At 45.3% G+C, this 23,060-nt stretch overlaps 1 protein-coding gene across 1 annotated transcript in view; it reads left to right on the top strand.

Annotated features, from left to right (window-relative positions):
- Window positions 1-23,060, top strand: part of TBC1D30 (TBC1 domain family member 30) — a 79,500-nt gene that overhangs the window by 32,216 nt on the left and 24,224 nt on the right. The window contains exons 3-8 of the mRNA XM_045288936.1: window positions 2,592-2,653; window positions 3,272-3,337; window positions 5,539-5,664; window positions 7,277-7,462; window positions 13,080-13,248; window positions 16,213-16,381. Coding sequence (XP_045144871.1) covers window positions 2,592-2,653; window positions 3,272-3,337; window positions 5,539-5,664; window positions 7,277-7,462; window positions 13,080-13,248; window positions 16,213-16,381 — 778 coding nt within the window. The remainder of the gene's footprint in view (window positions 1-2,591; window positions 2,654-3,271; window positions 3,338-5,538; window positions 5,665-7,276; window positions 7,463-13,079; window positions 13,249-16,212; window positions 16,382-23,060) is intronic.

Below are 23,060 nucleotides of genomic sequence, written 5' to 3'. Positions count from 1 at the left end.
TTCCCTCCCCTCCCCGGGGCTTTCTGAGCTCGTTGGCACTGGTGCGGGTGCCTGGGCACAGAGGAGTCTGGCGAGGGTGGCCCAGAGTGGCACGGATTGGGCTGCAGGCGGTTCGTTATCCCGCCCCCGTCCCCCACGCTCAGGGGACTTGCTATCCCGGACCTGCTGGGGAAAACAGCAGAGGCACCGAGTCCCCAAGGCTGGACCGCCTCGCTGCCTTTCCGGATGGTTTCTTTGTTTTTCTCCCCAAGGAAGTGTCTAGTTGCAGATACTAGTATTTATTCACGGTCTTCTTTTACCTTTCCCACCCCACCCCCTCTAAATCCCCTTCCCACGTTCCAAGTGTTTTTTGTATTTCTGAATCCGGAACAGTAGTGATTATCAGATGAAACACAAGCCTCCTCTCCCTTTTCAGCTAGAAGAAAGGGGTGAAAATGACCTGATTGCAGCTTTTGCTGCAGGTGGTGAATGATCAGTTCCAGTTTAGCGTTCTGACTCAGTTTGGTCATGAGAAAATAGTGGCTTTGGCTAACCAAGCCCAGCGCGGGAAGGCGACCAGCAGGACACCCAGCAGGTGCCCTGGAAACGTCAGATGAGCACACATGTAGAGTACCGGGACTTCCTTCAGTGATAGGAATGAGGGCAGTGGGCACGGAATATCCTGGTCTTTGTTATAAGAATGCGGAAATCGCAAGTGCATGCTGCTCCGTTCAGCACCCTGCCTTGGGACAGCAGCCTCAGCCAGGTCCGCAGCATTGTGGCTTAAATCCCTGCCATGGGGTCAGGGACACTTTGTACCATTGGTGGTGGCCATTGCACTGCCACTTTGCACTGGGGCAGGGCTGAATTTAGATAAGCCTACAGAGATGAGACAGTGTGCGTGTATTTTATGTTCCTTTGGAGAAGAACGTCTTATCCATCCTGGCGGAGTCTAGTTTCAGCAGCAGATCTTTGAAAAGAAATACCAAGGCATTGGTTGGATGCCTTTAGTTTAGTTCTCCACCACAGCTTGGCTTTGGACGTCGAAGCCCCAGCTCATTTATTGCTGGCACTCTTCCAGGGCGCCAGGAGGGGCAACTGGGCACTCTCAGGGACGTAGGTAAATCTGGAACGTCTCTCTCTCTCTCTCTCTCTCTCTCTCTCTCTCTCGCTCTCGCTCTCGCTCTACATATATATACATGGTTGATATCAGCCTCTTGGCTATATATATATATATATATATGATTGTTACTCACATTCAGAAGATGGTTCTTATCCTCACATCGAAGCAGGGGATACTGTGGAGAGGTTCTTAATATGCTTAATCCGCAGTCCACATCTTAGAAGCAAATACAAATGTCCTCATTTTGGGCATCTGTAAAACTAATTTGCTATTGTTAATGTTTGATATCTCTTGGGCTTTGAACATTTAAGTAAGAAGGCATTAAAGAGTAATTTAAAGGAGGTTATTTAATTGATTTTTCAATTTTGGAAAAATAGTACATAGCACTTGACAGTTAGCATTGCCTCAGTGGCAGTGGGACGGGTAAGAGGAATAAAAATCGTGTCCGTTAATTTTCACTTCAATCATAGCAGTACATACTCTGAATATGGAATTCTAATAAAAGTCCCATGTCAGTATTAAACAGATAGCCTCCCCCCTACCCCCCATTTATGAGCATTTACTTTCATTCCATATATTTGTATTGAGTCAAAGAAGTTTACCTAAAGTTGAAAATTACTTGGAATTAGAGCTTAGTTTCTATTTTTAGCTTGTAGTCTATATTGAAACACACACTTTGCCTTTTTTTTTCTTCACAGTTAGAGGAGTACCTGATTACATTTTAGCATCAAGAATGACAGGATACAGTTCTTTGATTAGTACAGCCTCTTCTCAGTTGTGCCTATAGGCAGGCCTTTGGCCCTTAGGCCTTATAGTTAGTCCATAAGGATATCAAGACAATTTCAAAATGTTAAAATCTCCAAATGGAGTTACTATCATGGATTATTCCATAAGATCGAAGAGAGTAATAGCATTTTTATGACTTTTGATATGCAACTCAAAGTTCCTTGATAGAAAATTGTCCAGGTAGAGAATTCTCTTGCTTAGTTTCACTGTTATTAAGTACACTGTGCTAGGTGATTCACAGCACTGAGCGAATGATCACAACAATCATCTGACATGTTACTATCCTCATTTTAAAGATAAACCCATGTGGACTTCTTTATTGCCAATGTCCCGAGATGTTTGGTCTGAGTCTAGGAACCAAAATTGTATGGAGGTCTTGGTGACTACTAAAGCCTGTGGTGCCATGTTCGCTTTTGCTTTTCCTCTATTGCAGACATCTGTGTATCTCTGGAAAGTGCAGTCCTGTACAATAAGTTCCATTTTAGAGACAGGGTAGTTTTCTATTTTAACAAGCAGTATTCTTGCCGGGCACATACACACTGGGACTGGAGTTATGCTTGTGACATTATATCACCTCTGTGTATTTTAAAAACAGTGTTTGTTAGGAAATTTATGATGATTTAACAGAATCAGGTTAATCTCACTTTTTTGATGTACTTCAGTTTCTCCAAAAATAACAGCTAATTTTCTATTTTTCTTTTAGGAGTTGACACAAAATTGAAGTTTACTCTTGAGCCATCTTTAGGTCAAAATGGTTTTCAGCAGGTAATTTTATTTTTGGCACTGAACACACTTTCATTTGGGGTGTGTCTACAACATACATGGATATATATTTTTCAAGTGGTAGGAATATTAACATATGAGTATCTTTAGATGCATAAGGTGAGTCAGTTTTTGAAAATTATAGGTAAAATAAGCCACACATTGCCTGGGTTTATAGTTGCAGTGATACATTTTGCCCTTTTAATGGTGGATGTTGGGGTGGGAGGCTAAATGTCTTTTATTCTGAACCCATAATATATGTTTTGGTTTGTGTAACAGAGGTTCCCAACCAATGTGTGTGTGTGTGTGTGTGTGTGTGTTTTGCAAATGAGTCGCAGTGTACTCCAGTGGGTGAGGTCTGGGGCAGTCACAGCCCCCAGACCAATCCTGGCTGGAAGAAATTTTGACCATTTGCATCAGTGTACTGTACCCATTTTACCATAATCTCTGAATGCAGCTATGGAGGGCAGATTTCAGTGTTTATCCAGGCCAGCAGTATCACTTCCCCGGTGTACCGTACACATTCTACCACCCTCTCTGAGTGCACAGATGAGAACAAGGGTAAGCGCTGCGTATCTAGGTCAGCATTATCACTTCCTCAAATTTCTTCTTTCTTCCTAGTGGTATGATGCTCTCAAGGCAGTTGCCAGACTATCAACAGGAATACCAAAGGAATGGAGGAGAAAGGTAGGGTGGATCCTTAGAGCCAACCACTCTGTTTCTTTTTGAAATGTCTGGAATGTGAAAAGGAATATTCTAGATTTAGTGATTTGAAACTTGTCCCTCTTCATTCATTCATTTATTAAGTACCTATTACCTTCGACAATAAGCATTGTTCTGAGGATACAACAGTAGGAAAAACTTAGAACAAATTTTTATTTTTGTGGAGTTTTGCAATGACAAAAATACAAAGCATGTCAGATGGTGATCAGTTCTATGGGTAAACATAAAGCAGGAAGAGATCAGGAGAGAGTGGCAGAGCGGAAGTAGGGAGTTCCAGTTAAAGTAGAAGGCAAGGGGAGACTGCATTGAGGAGGTGGCATTTGAGTGTGTCTCTGAGAAAGGTGAAGCGTTGTTGGGGGAAGAAGATTTCAGCCAGGGAACAGCCAACGCAAAAGCTCGGTGGGAGCATCTCAGAAGGATTCAAGCAAAAGCAACAGGGCAGGATGGCTAGAGCATCAGGAGACAGGGCTGTCGAGATAATGTGTTGTTATTGGTGGTGATGTGGGGCATGGCGTGGCATGACATGCCATGGCATAGGATGTAGGGTCCTGTACGGCTTGGTGGTATTTGAGCTTTTGCTCAGTGTGAGCTGGGAAGCATTGGAAAATTTTGAGCAGGGGAGTGACACAATTGGATTATATTCTAAATGAATCACTGTGGCTACTGACAAGGCTAGACTGTGGAGGAGCAAGGGCGGGAGCAGGGGGCAGTAGGAGTCTTGCTGTGATCGAGGCATGAAGTGTTGATGATTGGATCCAGGTGGCAGGAATGGAGATAGAGAAAAGGCCTCAGATTCTAGGTGTATTTTGAAGGCTGAGCTGCCATGGTTTCCTACTGGGTTGAATGTGAGGTTTGAAAAGAATACCAAGGATGAGATTTGACCTGAGCAACGGAAAGGGTAGGGTGACTATGTACTCAGGTGGGAAGACCAGGTGTGTGTGTGTATGAGGAGCAGGTGTTATGTGTATGTAGGTGGAAGGGTGTGGAGTAGGAAATTGGTTTTGGAACTGTTGAGGTTGTGATGCCTATTATATATCTAAGTTGAAGGTGTCAGATGATTCTGTTGTTTAGGAGAGAGGTCTGGGTAGAGACATTAATCAGTGTTGTTCCTGCTCAAATACATTCAAATACTAAAACTTGAACTGCTCCCTTAGAATCCAAAGCGGTAAACCTAGCCTTCTTACTCCTAGAATTGGAACATTAGGGGTTCCTCAGAACATGCATTGAAAATGGCACTAAGGAACCCCATCTTTCTGTGACAGCTTTTCAAGATAACATAAAGGACTAAAAAAAAAAAAAAAATCTCTGCTTTTTTTCCCTTTAAAGTTACCCAGGAAGGGTGCTCAATTTATCCTTTTTTTTGGGTGAGACAGTTGTGTGTGCCATCAGATCAGTTCCTACTCATAGTGACCTTATGTGACAGGGACTCTTCGTAGGGTTTCCTAGGCTGTAATGTTTATGGAGTGGAGCAGAGTGGCTGGTAGGTTTGAACTGCTGAACTATTGCTTAGCAGATGAGCTGCTTAACCCTGGTTCTACCCGGGCTCTAGTGGTTAGGTGCTGTGGGGCTGCTAACTGAAAGATCAGCGGTTGGACCCATCTGCCTCTCCTCAAAGGAAGCTGTGGCAATCTGCTTCCGTGAAGCTTATGGGATAATTTCACTCTGACCTATGGGGTGTCCATGAGTATCAACTCAATGGCAGTGGTTGTGAGACGGGTGGTGGAAAAGAAGGGCTCATTCCATCGCCGTGACAAGGCCCCTTCTTTGTGAATAACCTGGTAGGGAACAGGTCCGTCCATAATAACAATTCAGAGCTAAATATAACAAGCTTATAAGATAACATGGCAAACTAATTCAGTGAACTGAAGTAATTAAAAAGAATGTTTCCTTAACAGTATCCTCAGTGCCTGGATTACTGCTTGACACATCAGATGTTTAGTGAACATAACTCGAAAGAATATTTCAACAGATTATTGATTGAAAGAATAAATGAAAGCCCCTACATAGTTTAATTCCAGGACAGCAAACATTTCAACAGGCTCTTGTAGACGTCTACAGGGGGGCTGTATCTGATCTAGGAACAGTTGCCATATTTTTCTTGGGTGCAACTGCTTTTCCAACAAAGAAAGTTGAAATTATGTATTCTTCTTAATGTGATGTTTTAGGTTTGGTTGACCTTGGCAGACCACTATTTGCACAGTATAGCCATTGACTGGGACAAGACCTTGCGGTTCACATTCAATGAAAGGAGTAATCCCGATGATGATTCGATGGGAATCCAGATAGTCAAGGTAATGCCTCTCACTTGGTGTATTATCCTAACCTGGCATGAAGACTCCGACAGCCAGGTGTGGCTGGAGAGAGGATCAAGTGATCTCTGCCTTGCGGTCTGAATGTCTGTGTTTTCTGCCTATTTCATTCGTGTGTAGCTTTTTTACTTTTGATGGAGAGTTTTGTGTCTTCTCTTCATCAGTTCAGTGATGTCAGTAAGAAGCGAGTGTGTGAACGAGCTTCCATTTACACTCCATTTATTCATCTTTAGATGCTAGGAGGCGGAAATTCCCTTTTTTTCCTTTAGCTTGGGTCAGTGCTACCAACTGGATTTTTACATGAAAGCCACAGAAGTTGAAATATATTTCATTTTTTAGCATATTTGGATTCTTATTAAGTTCTTTGATTTTTTTCACTGTTTATAAAGGTAGGTTGGCTGGCAAGTTTATTTGAAACCAGGTGGTGGAGTGATCAGGTTGGCCGTAGAGGCAGCTGTGTGTTGCCCTCCTGGATTATTCCAGCTGATTAGAACCTGGTGCTAAAGGCCAAGGGCCCTGGCTCTGTTTGCACCCAGCATCACTCTCTTACGTAAGCCTCTAGGCACATGGCTTTCAATTTATATGGGTATGTTACAACAGAAGCTTTTAGAGGAAAATGGTTTTCTCCAAATTTTGGTAACCAGCAGACTTGCCAGCGTTTGGGCATATGTGAAGATTTGTTGTTCTTTCCCCAGGAGGAAGCACAAACTAAGCGATCTACTTTCTGATCTGATTTTATCTGTTTCATACACACACTTACAACAACAACAAAAAAGAACTTTACATTGTGTGTTGAAAAGCCTTTTAACACATCCACATGTTATCTATTTATTTGATTTTTCAGCATGCCACAGAGATGAGGTATTTTGTCTTTGAACCATTTTCTTTCCGTTTAGCTTGTGACTGAAAGCCATGCAGATTTTACAGCGATCCGATCACGCAGAGACTCTGGTTTTCTCACCGAAGTAAATGCTGCTTCAGTAAAACGACTTCACCCCCTGGGAATCAGTCTCTGCTGGGTCACTAAGTTACGGCCGTTCCCTCTTGAGAGTGCAGCGGACATGTCTGTCCCTCTCGCACAGATCTCGAAAACATTTCGGGTAGATGGAGTGATTTTTCAGTCTTGGGATCTATGATACAGAATGCACCTTTTTAGCTATCTTGATTTCCTCGAGATGTTTTTGAAGTTTTGGTAGCTAAACATGTGCCATGTTCCATGGAAAAGAAGAATGCTGGCACCTGCCACACATGTTTTGTCTAAAGCATGTTATTAGAACAGACTGTCAGTTTACATGAAAGTATAGTACAGTCTTGCTTAGTTCTGAGTCACATTTTGTGTTAATTCTAGAAGCACTTTAAGTGGACATTTTGGCTGAAATTTCCCTGGCAAATGCCACTTAGACATCATATTAGAATTTAGCTACAGCTAGTGGTTCCACACATGCATATAGGCACATATGGGTTCAAACAGTGAAATCCCACACTGGTGATTTCACTCTGCTTAATGTTGAGACAAAGAAATATTGAAAGGCTTTTTGGGGATCTAAGAAGTCTTTAAAAGATACGGTACGGCATTGCGTTGCTTTTATTTTAGGATCTTCACCGCACGGGCTGCAGTTCGTACTGTGGCCAGGAGGCAGAGCAGGACAGAGTTGTCCTGAAGCGGGTCCTGCTGGCATACGCCCGGTGGAACAAGACTGTCGGGTACTGCCAAGGCTTTAACATCCTGGCTGCACTGATTTTGGAAGTGATGGAAGGCCATGAAGGAGATGCCCTGAAAGTGAGTATCTGGCTCTGAAGAAGGCAACTGGAATTCTCCCTCAAGTGAAGAACTGGAAGCATCATTTCTCTTCCTCTAGGTCCCGCCCTTTCTGGGGTGTTGGCCGCACCTTTGAAGTTCCTCCAAAGGGCCCCCAGGGGTGTAGCGGGTACGTAAGGGGCTGCTATCCACCAGCTCCTCCGTGGGAGAAAGACAAGGCTCTCTGCTCCCAGACAGATTTTCAGCCTTGGAAACTTATGGCTCAGTTCTACTCTGCCCTGTAGGGTCCCCGAGAGACAGAATTGACTCCGTGGCACTGAATTTGGCTGCAGTCACCCCTCGTAGTGTTTCCCCCAGGGTAAAGCAAGGCTAAAGGGAAGGCTTCTCGTTTAGATCCAGCTGCCAAAAAAGGTGCCTCACTTAATCAGACATATGTTTTAAAGCCAATGAACTACCCATTGTATTCGTTATCAATTGATAAATAGCAAAACGAGCTTCTTAAAAGAGCAAACCTTTCTTATCTCCTAGTTTCTTTGAGGCAAGAAACTTTGCCCAGCTCCGCTGGGTGCTTTCGGCTCAAGGTCCCGCGTTCAGACTGTTGGCCAGGGCTGTAGTAGCATCCGAAGACTTAATTACTGGAGCGCTGACTTTCAAGTTTATTCACCTGGCTGTTTGGCACAGTGCAATTCTTTGAAGGCTCTTGGCCTTAGGGCCTCTGCTCCTGGTTGGCGGTTGACCAGAGGCCTCCCAGGATTCCTTGCCACTTGACACTTTTCATCTCACCCCGGTGACTCGCTTCCCTCCTAGTGAGCAACAGAAGAGAGCAAGCCGGAGGTTAAGTTATAGATGCTTAACCCCATGTTGGAAATGACATGCCCGTTAAGGGCTAACTTAAAACTGCCTGCCACCTCAGTCAGGACGATGCTGGTTGGAACTCACTAGGTTGCTTTACTCTTCCACATTTGGGTCAGAGGATGTAGGAGGCGGACTTACTTAGCAGGGAGTGTTTATGATAGAAGATTTTTGCGTGGAGAAAAATTACGACAATGTCATCTTTTAACCTTTGAGTTCTAGGACCTCTATTAATAAAATAATAAACACCTGGAAACCCTTGGACATGGGGCTTAGCGATTTTAGCTCATTGATCTAAATGGGCGTTTGTAAACCATGCGAAATCTCCTCTTGGTAAGAACGGAAGTACTTCAGATGTGGAGGGTGGCCACAGACTTGTCTGCGTAGGGCACTGTGGGGTTCCTGATTCATAGCTGAACTTTTGAACTGCAGTTGATTGCGGTGCTTTATGATGTATGAAAGGGAGACTTACTCTTTGTACTTGTTCAGGGGTGGAGGGAGTCACGTGTGTTTGACTGTGCGAATGTGAGATGGACAAATAAACACATGTTCCTCCTAGTGCGGTAGACATTATGAGATAGAATTAATTGCTCATTCCAGCCTAACAAGATGTAAATCTGGATTCAGCCTCTCTCTTTTTCTGGTCATGTATTTAAGGAAACAGACTTTAAGATATGTGTTCATCAGATGGAAAAAAATGACAAATGAAATAGGAGTTTAGAATATTTTCTATTAAGAAGCAGTTTTGTTTCTGAGTCTGTCAGCACGTGCCATTTATTTTATTGTGATGTAATATGAAAGACTGTGAAATGGGAGCTTCTCTGTGGAAAAGGTAGACCGAGAGATTAAGATTAAAAGCAGGCTGTCGGGAGGGGGAAGAAGAGTTATCGTTTTTTTGTGCTTATCAAGTCAGGAGAGGAAACCTTGAGAAATGAGGAATTCACTTAAAAAGATGGCTTACACAGAACCCAAAACCTGAATATTTATATTTGTGCCCCACCCCCAAAAAGGAGCCTGTGGGCTGCGATGCCATATTCCTGGTTCGGGAATGTATAGATCGTGCCCTTAGACGTTCAGTAGCATTCAGGGGAAAGTTGGGTCCTGGAGAAACTCTGTGGATGCACAGGGAAGAGTTGAGGGTCAGTGTTTTTCCCACTAGCCTCTTTTGGTTTCTGTAAGTTCTGATTAGTAAGGAAACATATAGTTCATTAGCTGCAGGTCAGATATTTTTATGCATTTTCTGTACCATATTTTTCCGTAGTAACTTATTTTTTAAAACCCCCAAAACTATTTGTTTAAATTTTGTAACTCCCTTATTTTTCTTAAATTATTTTCCCTTGACTTCTGACAGCTGGTCTTAGAAAGCAGTAGTGGGTGGAATGAGTGACTGGTCTCTGCTATCTGAAGTCAGACAGTAAGATGTATTCAGAAGAGAATTTCATTCAGTCGCAAGAATTACTATAATCATCGAAAAAGTTTTACTCATTGTCATGTGTTTTGAGTTTGTATTTTTTTTCACAAGACTTAGGTATCTCCCTTCATGTTATAGAACTTTCACTTAGATTACAGCGTACACTGGAGCAGCACTGTGAGCCTTGAGCATTACCGTCGTGGTCTGGTGGCCCGTAATGCGAGGTTCCCACCAGCCCACTCTGCGGGGAACCTCTGCTTCCCTGGCTCACCTCCCTCTCCAGACTTCCCTCCACACAGACGGACTGTGCAGGTGACCAGTGAAGAGCAGGAGGTGGAGCTACTTGGGCCCTCTTATGAACAGATTTCCTCCCCCTTTTGCTATCGTATTGCGCTCTGTGTTACCAGTGATGCTAATTATTTCTGAATTAAGCTGGATACACGCAACACTGGAGCCACAGGTGGGTGGGGTGAGGGATCTGCATGAAAGGTAAGTGGACCCGAGCAGTTCCAGCTCAGCTTGTTTAAGGCTCGGCTGTGCTGCTTTTCCTGTTGCTGAGCGTTTGTTTCCAAGGTGATAATATTTTCATGCAGTAAGTTTTGTCCTAACAGGAGTCTTAAGGAGACTCCTGGATTTATGCTGAGTGAAATTAATCAATCACAAAAGAATATGAGGTCGCTGTTGTAAGAAGTCCAGAAAAGATTTTTCACACTAGATGACACATTCTTTGATGGCCTGTGGGGCTGGGGGGGCGGGGCGCGGACAGAGAGAAAGGAAGGGAGGGAAAGCTGTGGGCGAGAGCTGGGATTGGCCAACCATTGAGACTGAAGAGCCAATCCTGTACCTCACAACAATTTAAACCTTACTTGAGAGCCATAAATACATACTTACAAATACACGCAACCACGATTCTCTGAATAATATCCTTTAAAATGTTTATAAATGGAACTATGGTAGTTTTATTTTCATTTTCAGTTTTACTTCAGAGACACATGTACATACCAAAGGAGGTGCATCTGGCCCATCGACATGTGTTAGCCTGGGTGAAGTACACCCTCAGGGAGGCTGCTCACAACGTGATGGAGGCAGGGGAAGGCACTGGGAGGTTTGCAAGTTGTTGAAAGGAACAGAGGCAAATGCTGTTTTACACACAACCCTGCAGTAGTGTTGATCTGTGTGGGTTGGAGAGTGGGACACTAGACTCACAAATATATGTAGGTTTGATGGAATATTTGTACATGTGTATTTACCTTTGCTGCAAATAACAGCCATGAATGTGGTTAGGCAAAGTTATGAAAACTTCTTATACATAGCCAGACACCTTGAAGAGAGTGAGTCACTGGTCATGGGGGCTCATGATCATATCTTGATGAATAGTGATTGAAGTCTTAAAAGCTCATGAGCAGCCATCTTTCTCTTATCCTGGTGGGTTCAAATCACCCACCTTCCAATTAGCAGCCCTAGGCCCTCCCTATAGAGTCACACTGTCTAAGGTGCCCTGGTAGCAGTGTGGCTTACTTGTTGGCTTGCTAACTGCCAGCTCGGTGGTTCAAATCCACCAGCTTCTTTGTGGGAGAAAGATGAGGCTGTCTGCTCCCATAAAGATTTATAGCCCTGGAAACCCTCTTTAGGTACACTCTGAGTAGGAATCGGCGTGATGACTCTGGACGTAGCAGGAGAAGACACTGGGAGGTTTGGGTGTTTGGGGATGGGCATTCTAGGTCTTATGTCCTCACCTCTCCAATTTATTCAAAGATAGGGCCCTATTGATAACAATTGCAGGCTGGGAATGACAAGATAATGGTCTCAGCAAGCTGGCATATATGTATATGTATGTGTATATTTGAAAATGAGATTTTTTGTGATATGCTGAAAGTAAAATTATAGGCATTGTGCCAGGTTATCATAAGAATAGCGTCTGGGGTCTTAAAGGCTCATCTTAAAACAAGCCGTCATCTAAGTGAGGCATCAGCTAAGTCCGTGCAGAAGAAGTACACCAACCTATGTGATCTAAGAGTTTTAAGTAATACGCAAACCCAGAGGAAGGAACGTTCTTAGAGCTTCAATTCTGAACACCCAGTTAGCAAAAGACTGGATAACAGTGAAAGCCCAAACCCAGGCCTTGTTGTCAGGAGGGTGGATGAATGCAGTTGCCATCAGATCTAAACGTGACCCTTTGTCATTTGATCTCCCCCTTGATCCAACAGATAATTATTCCAGTTTTTAAAATATTTTCTACCTTGTTTTCAGTTGAGGTTTTTTCTGTTTTGGTCTGTCCTTGTTGTTGGGCCATTTATGTTTTGTGTTAATTCTCTATGTTTTTCTGTGTGTGGGACCCAGGACAGGTAACCTTAGACAACCACTGGACTACTCGTTTCCAAGGGACTTGGCAGGGGAGGTTGGTGGGAAATGCAGAGCTAATAACAGGTGCAAGGAAGAAGAAACACCCTGGAATTGATCCTCGTGCTGGCTGCACAGACCTTATGAAAACGATTGAACTAGTGAGATGTAGGATATGTGAAATGTATGTTGCCAAAACTGGCAAAAACACATAAACTAATTAGCTTTTTTAGAAAATAGACAGCTACTTCTCCACCAACATACAGAACCCGCCATGATCTTGTTTTGAATGTTGTTTGACGTGTGCGCCAGGGAATGAAATGGACGTGTGTAGAGTGTGTCTGCCGACAGGGAAGAACCAGGTATGCAGCCCTCACGTGTGTTTCGGTGGGTCACACTCGTGCTTCCTGACATTCTGGAAAAGGCAACACCAATAGAAGAAGCAGGATGAAAAGATAAACATGAACCTGCGTTGCTGTGTTGACACATTTTGTCAACCAGTGTTGACAGTCTTACGAAAGAAATTCCGATTTTAAAAGGGTTGAAAACGCACCAGTTGTTCAAGCACAGCCTATTGAAACATCTCGGGAGAAGACTGGGTAAAAAGCCAGGTTCAGTTGCTCCGATAACCCAGTCTAATGGTAAGTGAATCTCGAGACTTGCTGCCATGGGGATATTTTATGACAGGCTGGTTCTTGGTGGTGAACCCGCTCTGCCATCCAGGGACCAATCTGGAGACCCCGTGGGGCGGCTGATGGGGGCGTGTGCTCTCTCATCCCACAGCAGCTGAGGTCCTGCAGTCACAGCTCTTCATACGGTGACTGCAGGTCCAGGGCACTATCTACCAGTTTGAGGAAGCAGCAGACTCAGGTCTGCGTTACTTAGGTAATTAAGCTCCGTGCTGCTTACACGGAGTGTAGGCGTTGAAAGGATCGTGTCTTTGACTAACTGCTCTTCAGCAACTGGGACCTGATCGTTCTATTGTTAACGTCCTGGTAGTCCTGAAGCAGTCTTGTTCTTTATCTTTTTCTTCAGATTATGATTTACCTTATTGATAAGGTACTTCCTGAGAGCTATTTTGTCAATAATCTCCGGGCTCTGTCTGTGGATATGGCTGTCTTCCGAGACCTCTTGAGAATGAAGCTCCCTGAATTATCTCAGCACTTGGATACTCTTCAGAGAACTGCAAACAAAGAAAGTGGAGGTAGTGATTCAGCGCTATTATACCTTTGAGCATGTTTTACCTCTTCCTGTGCCTACAGCTTGAGTGGAGGTCATTTTCCAAGTATTACTATTGATGAGCATTTGCACAATGAAATCGATTTCTATAAAGAGAATGAAAACAAAGCAGATTAAACATAGGGCCACATGCTAACCCACATAGTCATGGTTGGGAAGTTGGTTGAGAGCCTAATACTTCAACCATATCAGATGAACAACTACAATGATCTCCTGCCCTCTAGATGGGGGAGTGAGGGGCACATTCAGTGTAGCATGTTCATGAAAGCGGATCTGTAGTTGCAATTTAGCTCACACCGCGGCTTTGTCTGAACCATTGAGGGGTTGGGAGGGAGTGGCATCTTCTTAAGCCTGTAGGAGATACAAGCAGCCTGTGGATTGAAATGTCGATGTTCCTTCTACTTAGTCCTGTTCTGGGCATCTCAGTTTCACTGAGATGAACCGGCCGGTTCCTGCTGGAGAAAGGCTCCTTCATCTCCAGGTAGAGTCTGGACCACTGAAGGAAGGCCCTGGGACGGGGCAATGATGGAGATGGCTCCACAGGCAGCTCTGAGTGTCACCACTGTCCCGTGGGCTCTTAGCAGTTGTCAGAGTCAGCCACTGATTGCACCTTCCGGGCTGAGCTTCGCATGCCAGAAGAGCAGTCGGAAGCATGAGTGTTTACTGTGAATAGTTTCCAGTTCATGCTGTAGGCCAGGCAATTGCAGTCTGGTCTGGCCCATACATTTAAATCTGGGAAAATATTAAAGGATTTTTGGGGACATTTTTGTGAGTACTCCAAAGGTTCTAAATATTTCCTTCTGGGATTGAATTGTGTGTTAGGGGTGGCTCCCCTCCACCCCAAATATGTGTCAAGGTGGACCATGATTCTCAGGATAGTGTAATTACCCTCCATTTTGTGATTTGATGTAATTATCTTATGTTATAAATCTTCACCTTTATGAGCGGAGATCAGAGGGAACTAATCACCACCAAGAAAGAAGAGCTCAGAACAAAGGATGTCCTTTACACTGGGGTCTCTGTGCTGAGAAGCTTCTGTATATACCCAGGGGAAGCCAAGACGCATGGACATCTCCAAGGAGCATAGGCCCAGAGATGTTCAAAGGAGATAAGGACCTTGCCTTAGAGAGCATGCGCTTTGCGCGTACACCCCCCCCCCTCCCGAATTTGGACTTCTCGCCTCCTAAACTGTGAGAGAATCCCTTTTTTTTTGGGTATTTCTGCTACAGCAGCGTTAGAGAACTGAGACACCTGTCCTAGTTTCCTAGGGCAGCTGTGATACAAATACCCAAAATGAGTGGCTTTAGAGAACAGAAATTTATTTTCTCAGAGTTCGTTTTGGACACTAAAGGTCCAAATTGGGGTCTCCACTATGTGATTCTTTCCCTCGTTGTTAGCCCTGGCCATGTCATTGCGTGGTCGATGATCCTCACATGGCATCTGCCTTCCTTAGTGTGTTTATCTTTCCAACTCACAGTGCCGCTGTAAGACAGAATCGAGCTGGTCCACAGGCTCTCCCAGCCTTATGGGAGAAGACAGCCTCGTGTCTTTTTCCTGTAGAACGGCTGGCGGGTTTGAATTGCTGTCCTTGAAGTTAGCAGTCCGCTGCTCAGTCACTGCCCTTTCATGACTCCTGTTTGTGTCCCTGCTCTTCTTTAGATAACTCAGAAGCGATCGGGTTTAGGAGACATCCTACACCAGTAGGACCTCAAGTGCTTAAATTGATCACATTGCAGGAGATTACAATATGGAAGGTGATTTCATTGTATTAGATGAGACTCCATCTTCAGGTACAGGGGTTAGGATTCCAACACATGTTGTAGGAGGGACCGATTCAATCCGTTGCACCCTTTGAGCTATTTGAGCAGTCTTCTGATTTAATTTGCTGTGCAGTGTGCCTGTGTGCCTGCGTAGAATTGGTGATGCTTTCAAACAGAGCCACTTTACTGATGCTGCAGTCAGACATACGCGATTGGGCTGAGTGTCCTGTACCCCTCCCACCCCCTCATGCTCTGCCCTGCACTCAGCTACAAGGAGTGCCCTCACACTGCAGTCTGCACCATGCAATTCCTCTTGCTCAGGCGAGGGCTGGTCACTGCCTGCGGAGGAGCAAATCTCATCGTCCTCCTGGGCCAATGCACGTACTGCCTGTACTTTGGAGAGGGAATCAGTCTACATTCCTAAAGATGAAGGTTTTGTTTTATTATAGCATACACTTAGCTATCGTAGGAATAGGGAGTGTTCTTTAAAAACATGTATGTGTTCTTTAAAAAAATCTCAGACATGTCTATGCTAGCTGGATTCCAGACCGTTTAATCTAATTTAAGAACTAGACCAGCATTTTGTCACGTATTGCTTCTTATCAGTGAAACTGAAGTGAAAGTGGACTTTACAGGAGTTTGAAATGCTGATGTTTTTTCTTTGAGGAGTCCCTGGGTGGCCCAAATGGTTGAAGAGCTCAGTTACTCCCTAAAAGCTTTGAGGTTTGTGTCTGCCTCGAGGTACCTCCGGAGAGAGACTCTCTAAAGTGCAGGTCAGGGGTCGCCATGATCAGGCTTTGGCTCAAAAGTCACGACTTTGTTGTTGTTGTTGTTAGCCCTTTTGAGAAGCTAAAATCTTTGATTTAAAAATCCTATCACCTGTGAGGAAAACATTCTCCTTCATTTCCAGCAGCCCACAATAGGGAGAGCCAAAGTGAACTTCAGGTTTACGTTTCTCAACTATCTTGAAAAACCTGGGCGGGTCTTGTTCCGTGAACAGACACACCTGTGCCTACAGGGAAGAGCTCAAAGGAAAGCAAATTTGAGAGCTGCGGGGAAATCCGTTAGCAAATGTTAGTGCCGCTTGCCGGGCATGAAGACTGCAAGGAAGTGTCTGTCTGTCTGGTAAACCACCGCTCCCGACGGAACTCAGTGTGTCTTTCTTTCAGGTGGCTGCGAGCCCCCGCTGACGAACGTCTTCACCATGCAGTGGTTCCTGACCCTCTTCGCCACGTGCCTCCCCAAGCACACCGTGCTGAAGATCTGGGACTCAGTCTTCTTCGAAGGCTCAGAGGTCATCCTGAGGGTGTCGCTGGCTCTCTGGGCTAAGCTGGGAGAGTAAGCACGGCTTTCTTCTGCTCACTTCTCCCTGGTTGAGGGCTTTGAGCAATTTCGGGTATTTGTCTTGCAAATCACAAATCACTGCCCTGAAGTGGGAGGAAAAGAGAAAGTTGTGAAACTGCAGTCAGTTGCTTAGCCTTCTGAAATATCAGTGTGTGTGTGTGTGTGTGAGAGAGAGAGAGAGAGAGAGACAGACAGAGAGGGATGTTTTGATTGATTGCAGTAGAGCTTTTTGAGGGAAGGGTCAGGGGTCCTCAGACCCTGTAACTGTCCTCCTCCTCAGCGCTAGTCTCCTGGGTACTGCACTTTGTCCACCTCTCCTGGGCACTGGCTGGGAAGATGGAGAAAGGAGGGTGGGGGGAGGTGTGGAGAGCAGCAGGTGGATTTCTTGGCTGATATCACAGTTCAAGTTACTCAAGAAGAGGGTTCATTTTGTTCTGCCTGTAGGCACACAGCACATCATCAGTCTAGAACAAATGGAACTTTGTTTCTTTCGTCCCCAATTACTTTCAAGTCCAAATCCACGGCTAACTCACTGCCATCAGGTCATTTCCTACTCTGAGTCACCCCATAGGATGGGGTGGAACTCCCTCTGTGGATTTCCAAGACTGTCGCTCTTTATGGGAGTAGAAAATCTTGTCTTTCTCCCATGGATCAGCTGGTGGTTTTGAATGGCTGACCTTGGAGGTAGCAATCAAATCCATGCCCTAGGTGTCACTCAGGCCCCTGTGTCCCTACCGAGGCCTAGCAGCAAATCAGTGTTGCTCCCATTTTTGAAACAAGTGGTCGTTTGGTGCTGTTGAGTGGATTTGCTCCTAAAGACCCTATGAAGGAGTGGAACTGCCCAGAAGGTCTTCTCAGCCTGGGCTCTTCAGTCGTAGAGGTCCCCGGGCTTTCTCTCTCAGCGCCACTGGGTGGGTTTGAACCAAGCACGTTCAGTTGCAGCTGAGCACTTAACTATTGCCCCACCGAGGCTGTGTGTGTTGACTAGAAGGATGGTTTTTGCTGACACGTTAGAGCACTTGCCCCCTCCTTGCTCCCACATCTAATGTAACTGCTGCTATAACTGCATTAAAACTGTCTTTTTGGGGTAATGGAACACACATTAGCATGGTTGTCTTTCCTAGACATAGAAATGGCCCGAGTGGGTCTCACAGACAACATGCCAGAAAAGGAATCAGTCCCTGGCAGTGTTTCATTTGAGAAACCTTTTAACCAGTCTTTTCATTTAGGGTACATTAATTTCCTGGGAGACTTGTAACCATTTTTGCTTTCTACAAAGAAAGCTTCAGCGACTATCAATTCAAGGTTTTAAAAAAATCATTATTGTATGTCAGTATTTTTAAACATCACATAACACTCTGCCGTGCCTTCGTTGTGTTGTGCATTACGTTTCAGCTAGGCAAATAAATTTGTCGTTGTATTGTACACTACATTTCAGCTAGAAAAAAAAATTGTCGTTGTATTGTACATTACGTTTCAGCTAGGAAAATAAATTTGTCAGGGGAGGGGATGCTATTTACTTTTAATGTTCTCCCAATTGCTGCTGCTTCTGCCTGCATCCATGTATTTCCAACCTACTCTATACCTTGTAAACTTTGTGAGCTTCAATGGTTTCTCTGGGTGTGATGGTTCAGTTAATGGGTCACCTCGTGAGCTGCCCTTTAATCATGAGACCCACGCACACCCTGATGCTGTGCCGATCCTGTGCTGTTTACATGACGGTTTGTGCATGGCATTGCTGAGGTCCCAAGGCTTTTCACTGGCTGATTTTGGGAGCAGATTCCCAGGCCTTTCTTCCTAGTCTGTCCTGTTCTTGAAGTTCCCCTGAAACCTGTTAGCATCACAGACAACATATGGGCTCCACTGACAGGTGGTGGTGGCTGTCCCTGAGATGCATGGTTAGCTGTTTAACCTGGCCTCTTCTTAGAAGGTGAGAATTCTCCTACCGAACCAGGGTTGCTCCAGAAGGGGAACATTGGTGAGTACTTTTAAGGGGTTCACTGTATGCTGAGTCAGGGAGGGTCGCCTTTGTGCTTGCTCTTCATGATGGAGCGGAACAGAGGAAAAACTGATTCAAATTTTATTCTCATGCTCTCAGTAGGATTAGCGCTTATTTGTATGGTCATCCAGGCATGAGTAGCAATTGAAATAAAAATAATGCAACTAAAAGCCAGTGCTTACTGCAGCCTTACCAGGGCCAGGTCAGCGCCCTTCTCAGCACTGCATCTGAATGAACTCAGTGATGCTCCTCATCTCTGCTCGAGGGTAGGTACTCTTGCCACTGCCAGTTGACAGACGCAAGAACTGAGGCACAGAGAAGTTAAAATTGCCCAAGTACACCCAGTCAGTAAGTGGAAGGGCCTGCCTTTACACCCAGACCTCCCTGCTCTAAAATCTGTACTTCTAATAATGTGAGCCTACTAATCATAGATGGCTACTGTTTATGAAGTTCTGGGGATACAGGAATCACACTGTGATAAGAACTCATATCTATCTGTCTATCTATCTATCTTTAGTTAAAAAAGATCATGGAGCTTTTACCACTTAAAATTGAAGCATTCCATGATAAATGGGCAACAACCACTTCCATGTCACTCCCAAAATATTTTAGCACCCCTCAAGGAAAACCTGAGACAATTAAGCATTTTTCCCCATTCCTCCCTCTGCCCAGCCCCTAGCCACGGCCCATCTGCTTTCTCTCCATGGATTTACCTTTTCTGAACATTACGTATACATGGGATCATACAAGATGTGTGACTTAAGTTTCACATATTATTTTTGAGGCTTACCCTTTTTTACAGCCAAATAATATTCCATCGCATGGACCTACCCAATTTTGCTTATGTAGTCCTATGTTGGTGGACATTTCTGTCTTTTGATTGTCACGAAGCGTACTGTTCTGAACATACATTTGTTTGAGTTTGAGTTTTCAGCATTTCGGTCTGTGCCCGTCTTTTGGGCATGGAACGTGTACGTCAAGGAAAGGTGAATGCAGCCTAGCATTATTAAGGGCACACAGTACCTGTTAGTAAATTTAAACATCTCTCATTCAGTTTTCCCACTAACCCTGTCCAGCAGGCATAGGATTATTCTCCCTGTCTTTCCAAAAGAGTTGGTGGTCTCAAGAAGATTAAGTAACGTGTCCAAGGCCACACAGCCAATGAGTAAACCGCAATAGAGCATGATTAAAATCGGAAACTTTCTAAGTCCAAGCCCCTGTGATCTTCCCTGTAAAATGTCTGCTGTAGAAAATCATCAAACCGAGGGTGCGCTCCAGTGTATGCATACCTGAGTACGTATGTCAGCTCAATGGTTACCTGTGGGACGCCGCGCCGCCTTTCACCTTGCCGCTTCTGCAACTTGGTATTTTTTTCCTTTTACTCACAATAAGGGTGCTTTTTAGAGTGTTAAAGAGCACAGATGTCACTCTGAAGGTTTACGTGGTGCGTCTGACCCAAGCGCTGGTATTCGAATCGCCTCATCTGCATGTGACAAGCTGGAAGGACGGCCACAGGAGACTGGATGCGTTTGGACTGTGGCATTGGTAATTCCCCGAAGAAGAGGTGCAGCCAGAATGCTCCTTAGAAGCAAGGATGGGGAGACTTCGCTTCGTGTACGTTGGACGTGTTGTCAGGAGAGACCTGCCCCTGGAGAAGGACATCATTCTGGGTGACGTAGAGAGACCGTGAAAAGAAGACCCTATCCCTTGTGGATTGACACCGCGACCGCAGCAGTGGGTTCAAACAGAGGAATGCTTGTGAGGCTGGTTGTGCATACAGTCCCCATGAGTGGTAATTGTCTTGAAGGCACCTACCAACATCAACACGGAGTGTCCTGGGAGCAGTGGTGGCATAGTGATTAAATGCTATACTGACACCCAAAAGGTGGATGGTTCAAATCCATCAGCCACTCTTCATGAGAAAGATGGGTCAGTCTGCTTCTGTGGAGATTGACAGCCTTACAGTCTGGTGGGGCAGTGCTACTCTGTCTACAGGACCGCTATGAATAGGCATCAAATTGATAGCAATAAGTTAAGGGTGCTTTTGACTATGTAAGGTGTAAAATACCTCACCTTCAGTAGCATCTCATGTATGTGTCCTTTGTCTTCCACGCTTGCTCTCCGAGTTCCTCATGCCTGCCCGTCAGTGTTCCCTTGTCTCACCACACTTGCCACGCCATCTGCAGGCTGAATTAGCCAGGTGCGCAGCTGTTCCCCTACTCCTCCCTAGAGAGAGCGCTCCAGTCATGTGTGCCCTGCAGAGTCAGCTGGCAGGACAGGCCCTTTGTGGTCCGGCCCCTGCACCTCTCCCCGCAGCCCTCACCATCCCCTCCTGCCTAGGCCTCCACTCACCTGCTCCAGTCTTTGCAGTCTCTGGAATAGACCCTTTTCATACCTTAGGAGTGCTTTTTCTTCGTTAGCCTGGAGAACCTTTTCAAAACTTGTCTCAAACGGTTTCTTCTCTTCCCTGCTTCCCCCCGCGCCCCACAGATAAAGTCATCCACTTTTTCGTTTAGGCCCACACTCTCCCCAGAATTTTTGTGATAATGCTTCAACGGTCTATTTCATTTCTTTATATGCGTGATTGTGACAGTGGGCTTTGAACCACACTTCAGAAGCTGAGGTTTTCCTATGATTAAAAAATTTCCCCAGTGGTTCCGTGAGGGATCCCCAACATTGGTTTATGTCAGAGTACGTTGCTCACTGTTGGTATGCAAAAGAGTTCTCGATCTACCTGAATAACCGTGCAATATACAAAAAAGAAGCACCCAGGGAAATTTGTTTGGACTCTGTTCTGCTTTTTCCCTCTGGAGGAAGAATTAAAGTGTAACCTGCCTTTCAGGTTGCTAGGCGATAGATCCTTTAGTTACATGCAAGAAACCTGTGCAGCCTCCAGCTGGCAGCAGAGCCCTGGGAAGAGCCGAGAATCCCACCTCTGAAAACATCCTGCTGATGGATGCAGTACGCAGTTAAAGTTCTTGCCTTTTTCTTCCTTCTGTGAGTTTGTTTCAGCCTATTAGCCGCATTGCAGTCTTGCACATTAAGAGCTATTCCTTAGAAGGGATCATTATTCCTCAGTATTTACTTCCATGGTTCTAATTTGGTGGATACTTTACTATGTGGAGCCCTGGTGGAGTAGTGGTTACCTGGTGGGCTGCAACCTGCAAGGTCGGCAGTTTGGAGCCACCAGCCCCTCTGAGGGGAAGACGGGGCTTTCTGCTTCTATCGGAGTTGCAGCGTCAGAGTTCTGGAAACTCACAGGGGCATGTCTTCTTTACCGTGCGGTCCCCGGGAGTCGGCATCAACTTGAGGCAATCCGTTGGGTTTTTCTTGTTGTTGTTGTTGTTACTTTTTACTGTGTGGAATGCGTCACCTAGAAGAAGTCGAGGTGCCACACGTGGGTCTGAAGCTGGGGAGCAAGGCAAAAAGTAGGAGCTCATCCTGTGAGTGGCACCTTGTGATGGGGTGAAATTTCTTTCTTTTTTAAAAATCATTTTACTGGGGCCTCATACAACTCTTAACACAATCCATCCATCCATCCCTTTTGTCCAGCACATTTGTACATTTGTTGCCATCATCATTGTCAAAACATTTTATTTCTACTTGAGCCCTTGGTATCAGCTCATTTTTCTCCTTCCCTGACCCCGTCCCTCATGAACCCTTGATAATTTATAAATTATTATTATTTTGTCATGTCGTACCCTGTCCGACATCTCCCTGGCCCTTCTACCCAAGTCTGTCATTCCCACCAAGTGATTAGGCGGGACTATGCAAGTAGGGCGGTGTAACACTAAGTGGATTGGTCTGTTTTCATTACCACCCCCTCTGGCTGTACAGACCAGCCATCTTTGAAGCAGCAATGGAGAGGGAAACCCTGAGAACCCTGGAGGAGGCAGCACGTTGGAGATCGCCGTCTGAAGATGCATCAGAGACGATGGCACAGAGACTCGAGCAGTGCTGAGACTGTGGGACACCTTCTCCTCATCTAGCCCGACACTGTGGAACCTGTCGGACAGTGTGATTGGGGCCGGGGCCAGGGTTGGGTGGGTGGGGGGCTGGCGGGTTTCCTGGCCCTTGGAATCACATGCTGCAAGACAAGAACTGGGAAGAGACTTGGCTACCGTGTGATTGGGAACCAGAGAGGGACTTGGCTGTTGGCCAAGGAGACCAATCACTGTACCCTTACTGTTTGCTGATCCTGACTGTGGCAACTATTAACTTCCCTAATAACCCCCTTAATTGTGAGTATTGTCTGTGCATTCTGTTTGGCTTTTTCAAGGAATTATTGAACTGAGCACAGATGTTGAGTGGCCTGGGAGAAACAGTTGGCATCAGAATAGGTAAAGAAGAATGGGCGACCATGATTCATGCCTTATGCAACAGGGAAGACAGAGGAGGTCAGATATGCCTAACTCCATTGCCACTTACTGCTTGCTTATGAATTACCTTTGGTATATTTTCTAGTCTTTTTTCCATCCACAATAGGCTATGTTGTAAGTGTGTCCTAGGATTTTGAGTTTGGGTTGATGACTGTCTTGACTGCATTGCCATGCCGAGGCAAGGCACTGGGGAGGGGGTGCAGCGGAACAGCAGGGGAGGGGAGTAGAAAGATCCCCAGGGAATGATGAGGGTGGACATTGGAGACAGGGCATGGTGCCCCAACAGGCTAGACTG

The sequence above is a fragment of the Echinops telfairi genome, unplaced genomic scaffold (assembly GCF_000313985.2).
Source record: "Echinops telfairi isolate 266 unplaced genomic scaffold, ASM31398v2 ScPeMD7_2;HRSCAF=8, whole genome shotgun sequence".
NCBI classification, from domain to species: Eukaryota; Metazoa; Chordata; class Mammalia; order Afrosoricida; family Tenrecidae; genus Echinops; species Echinops telfairi.
The sequence above is the reverse complement of the archived record's forward strand: the minus strand, read 5'-3'. Positions and strand labels throughout refer to the sequence as shown.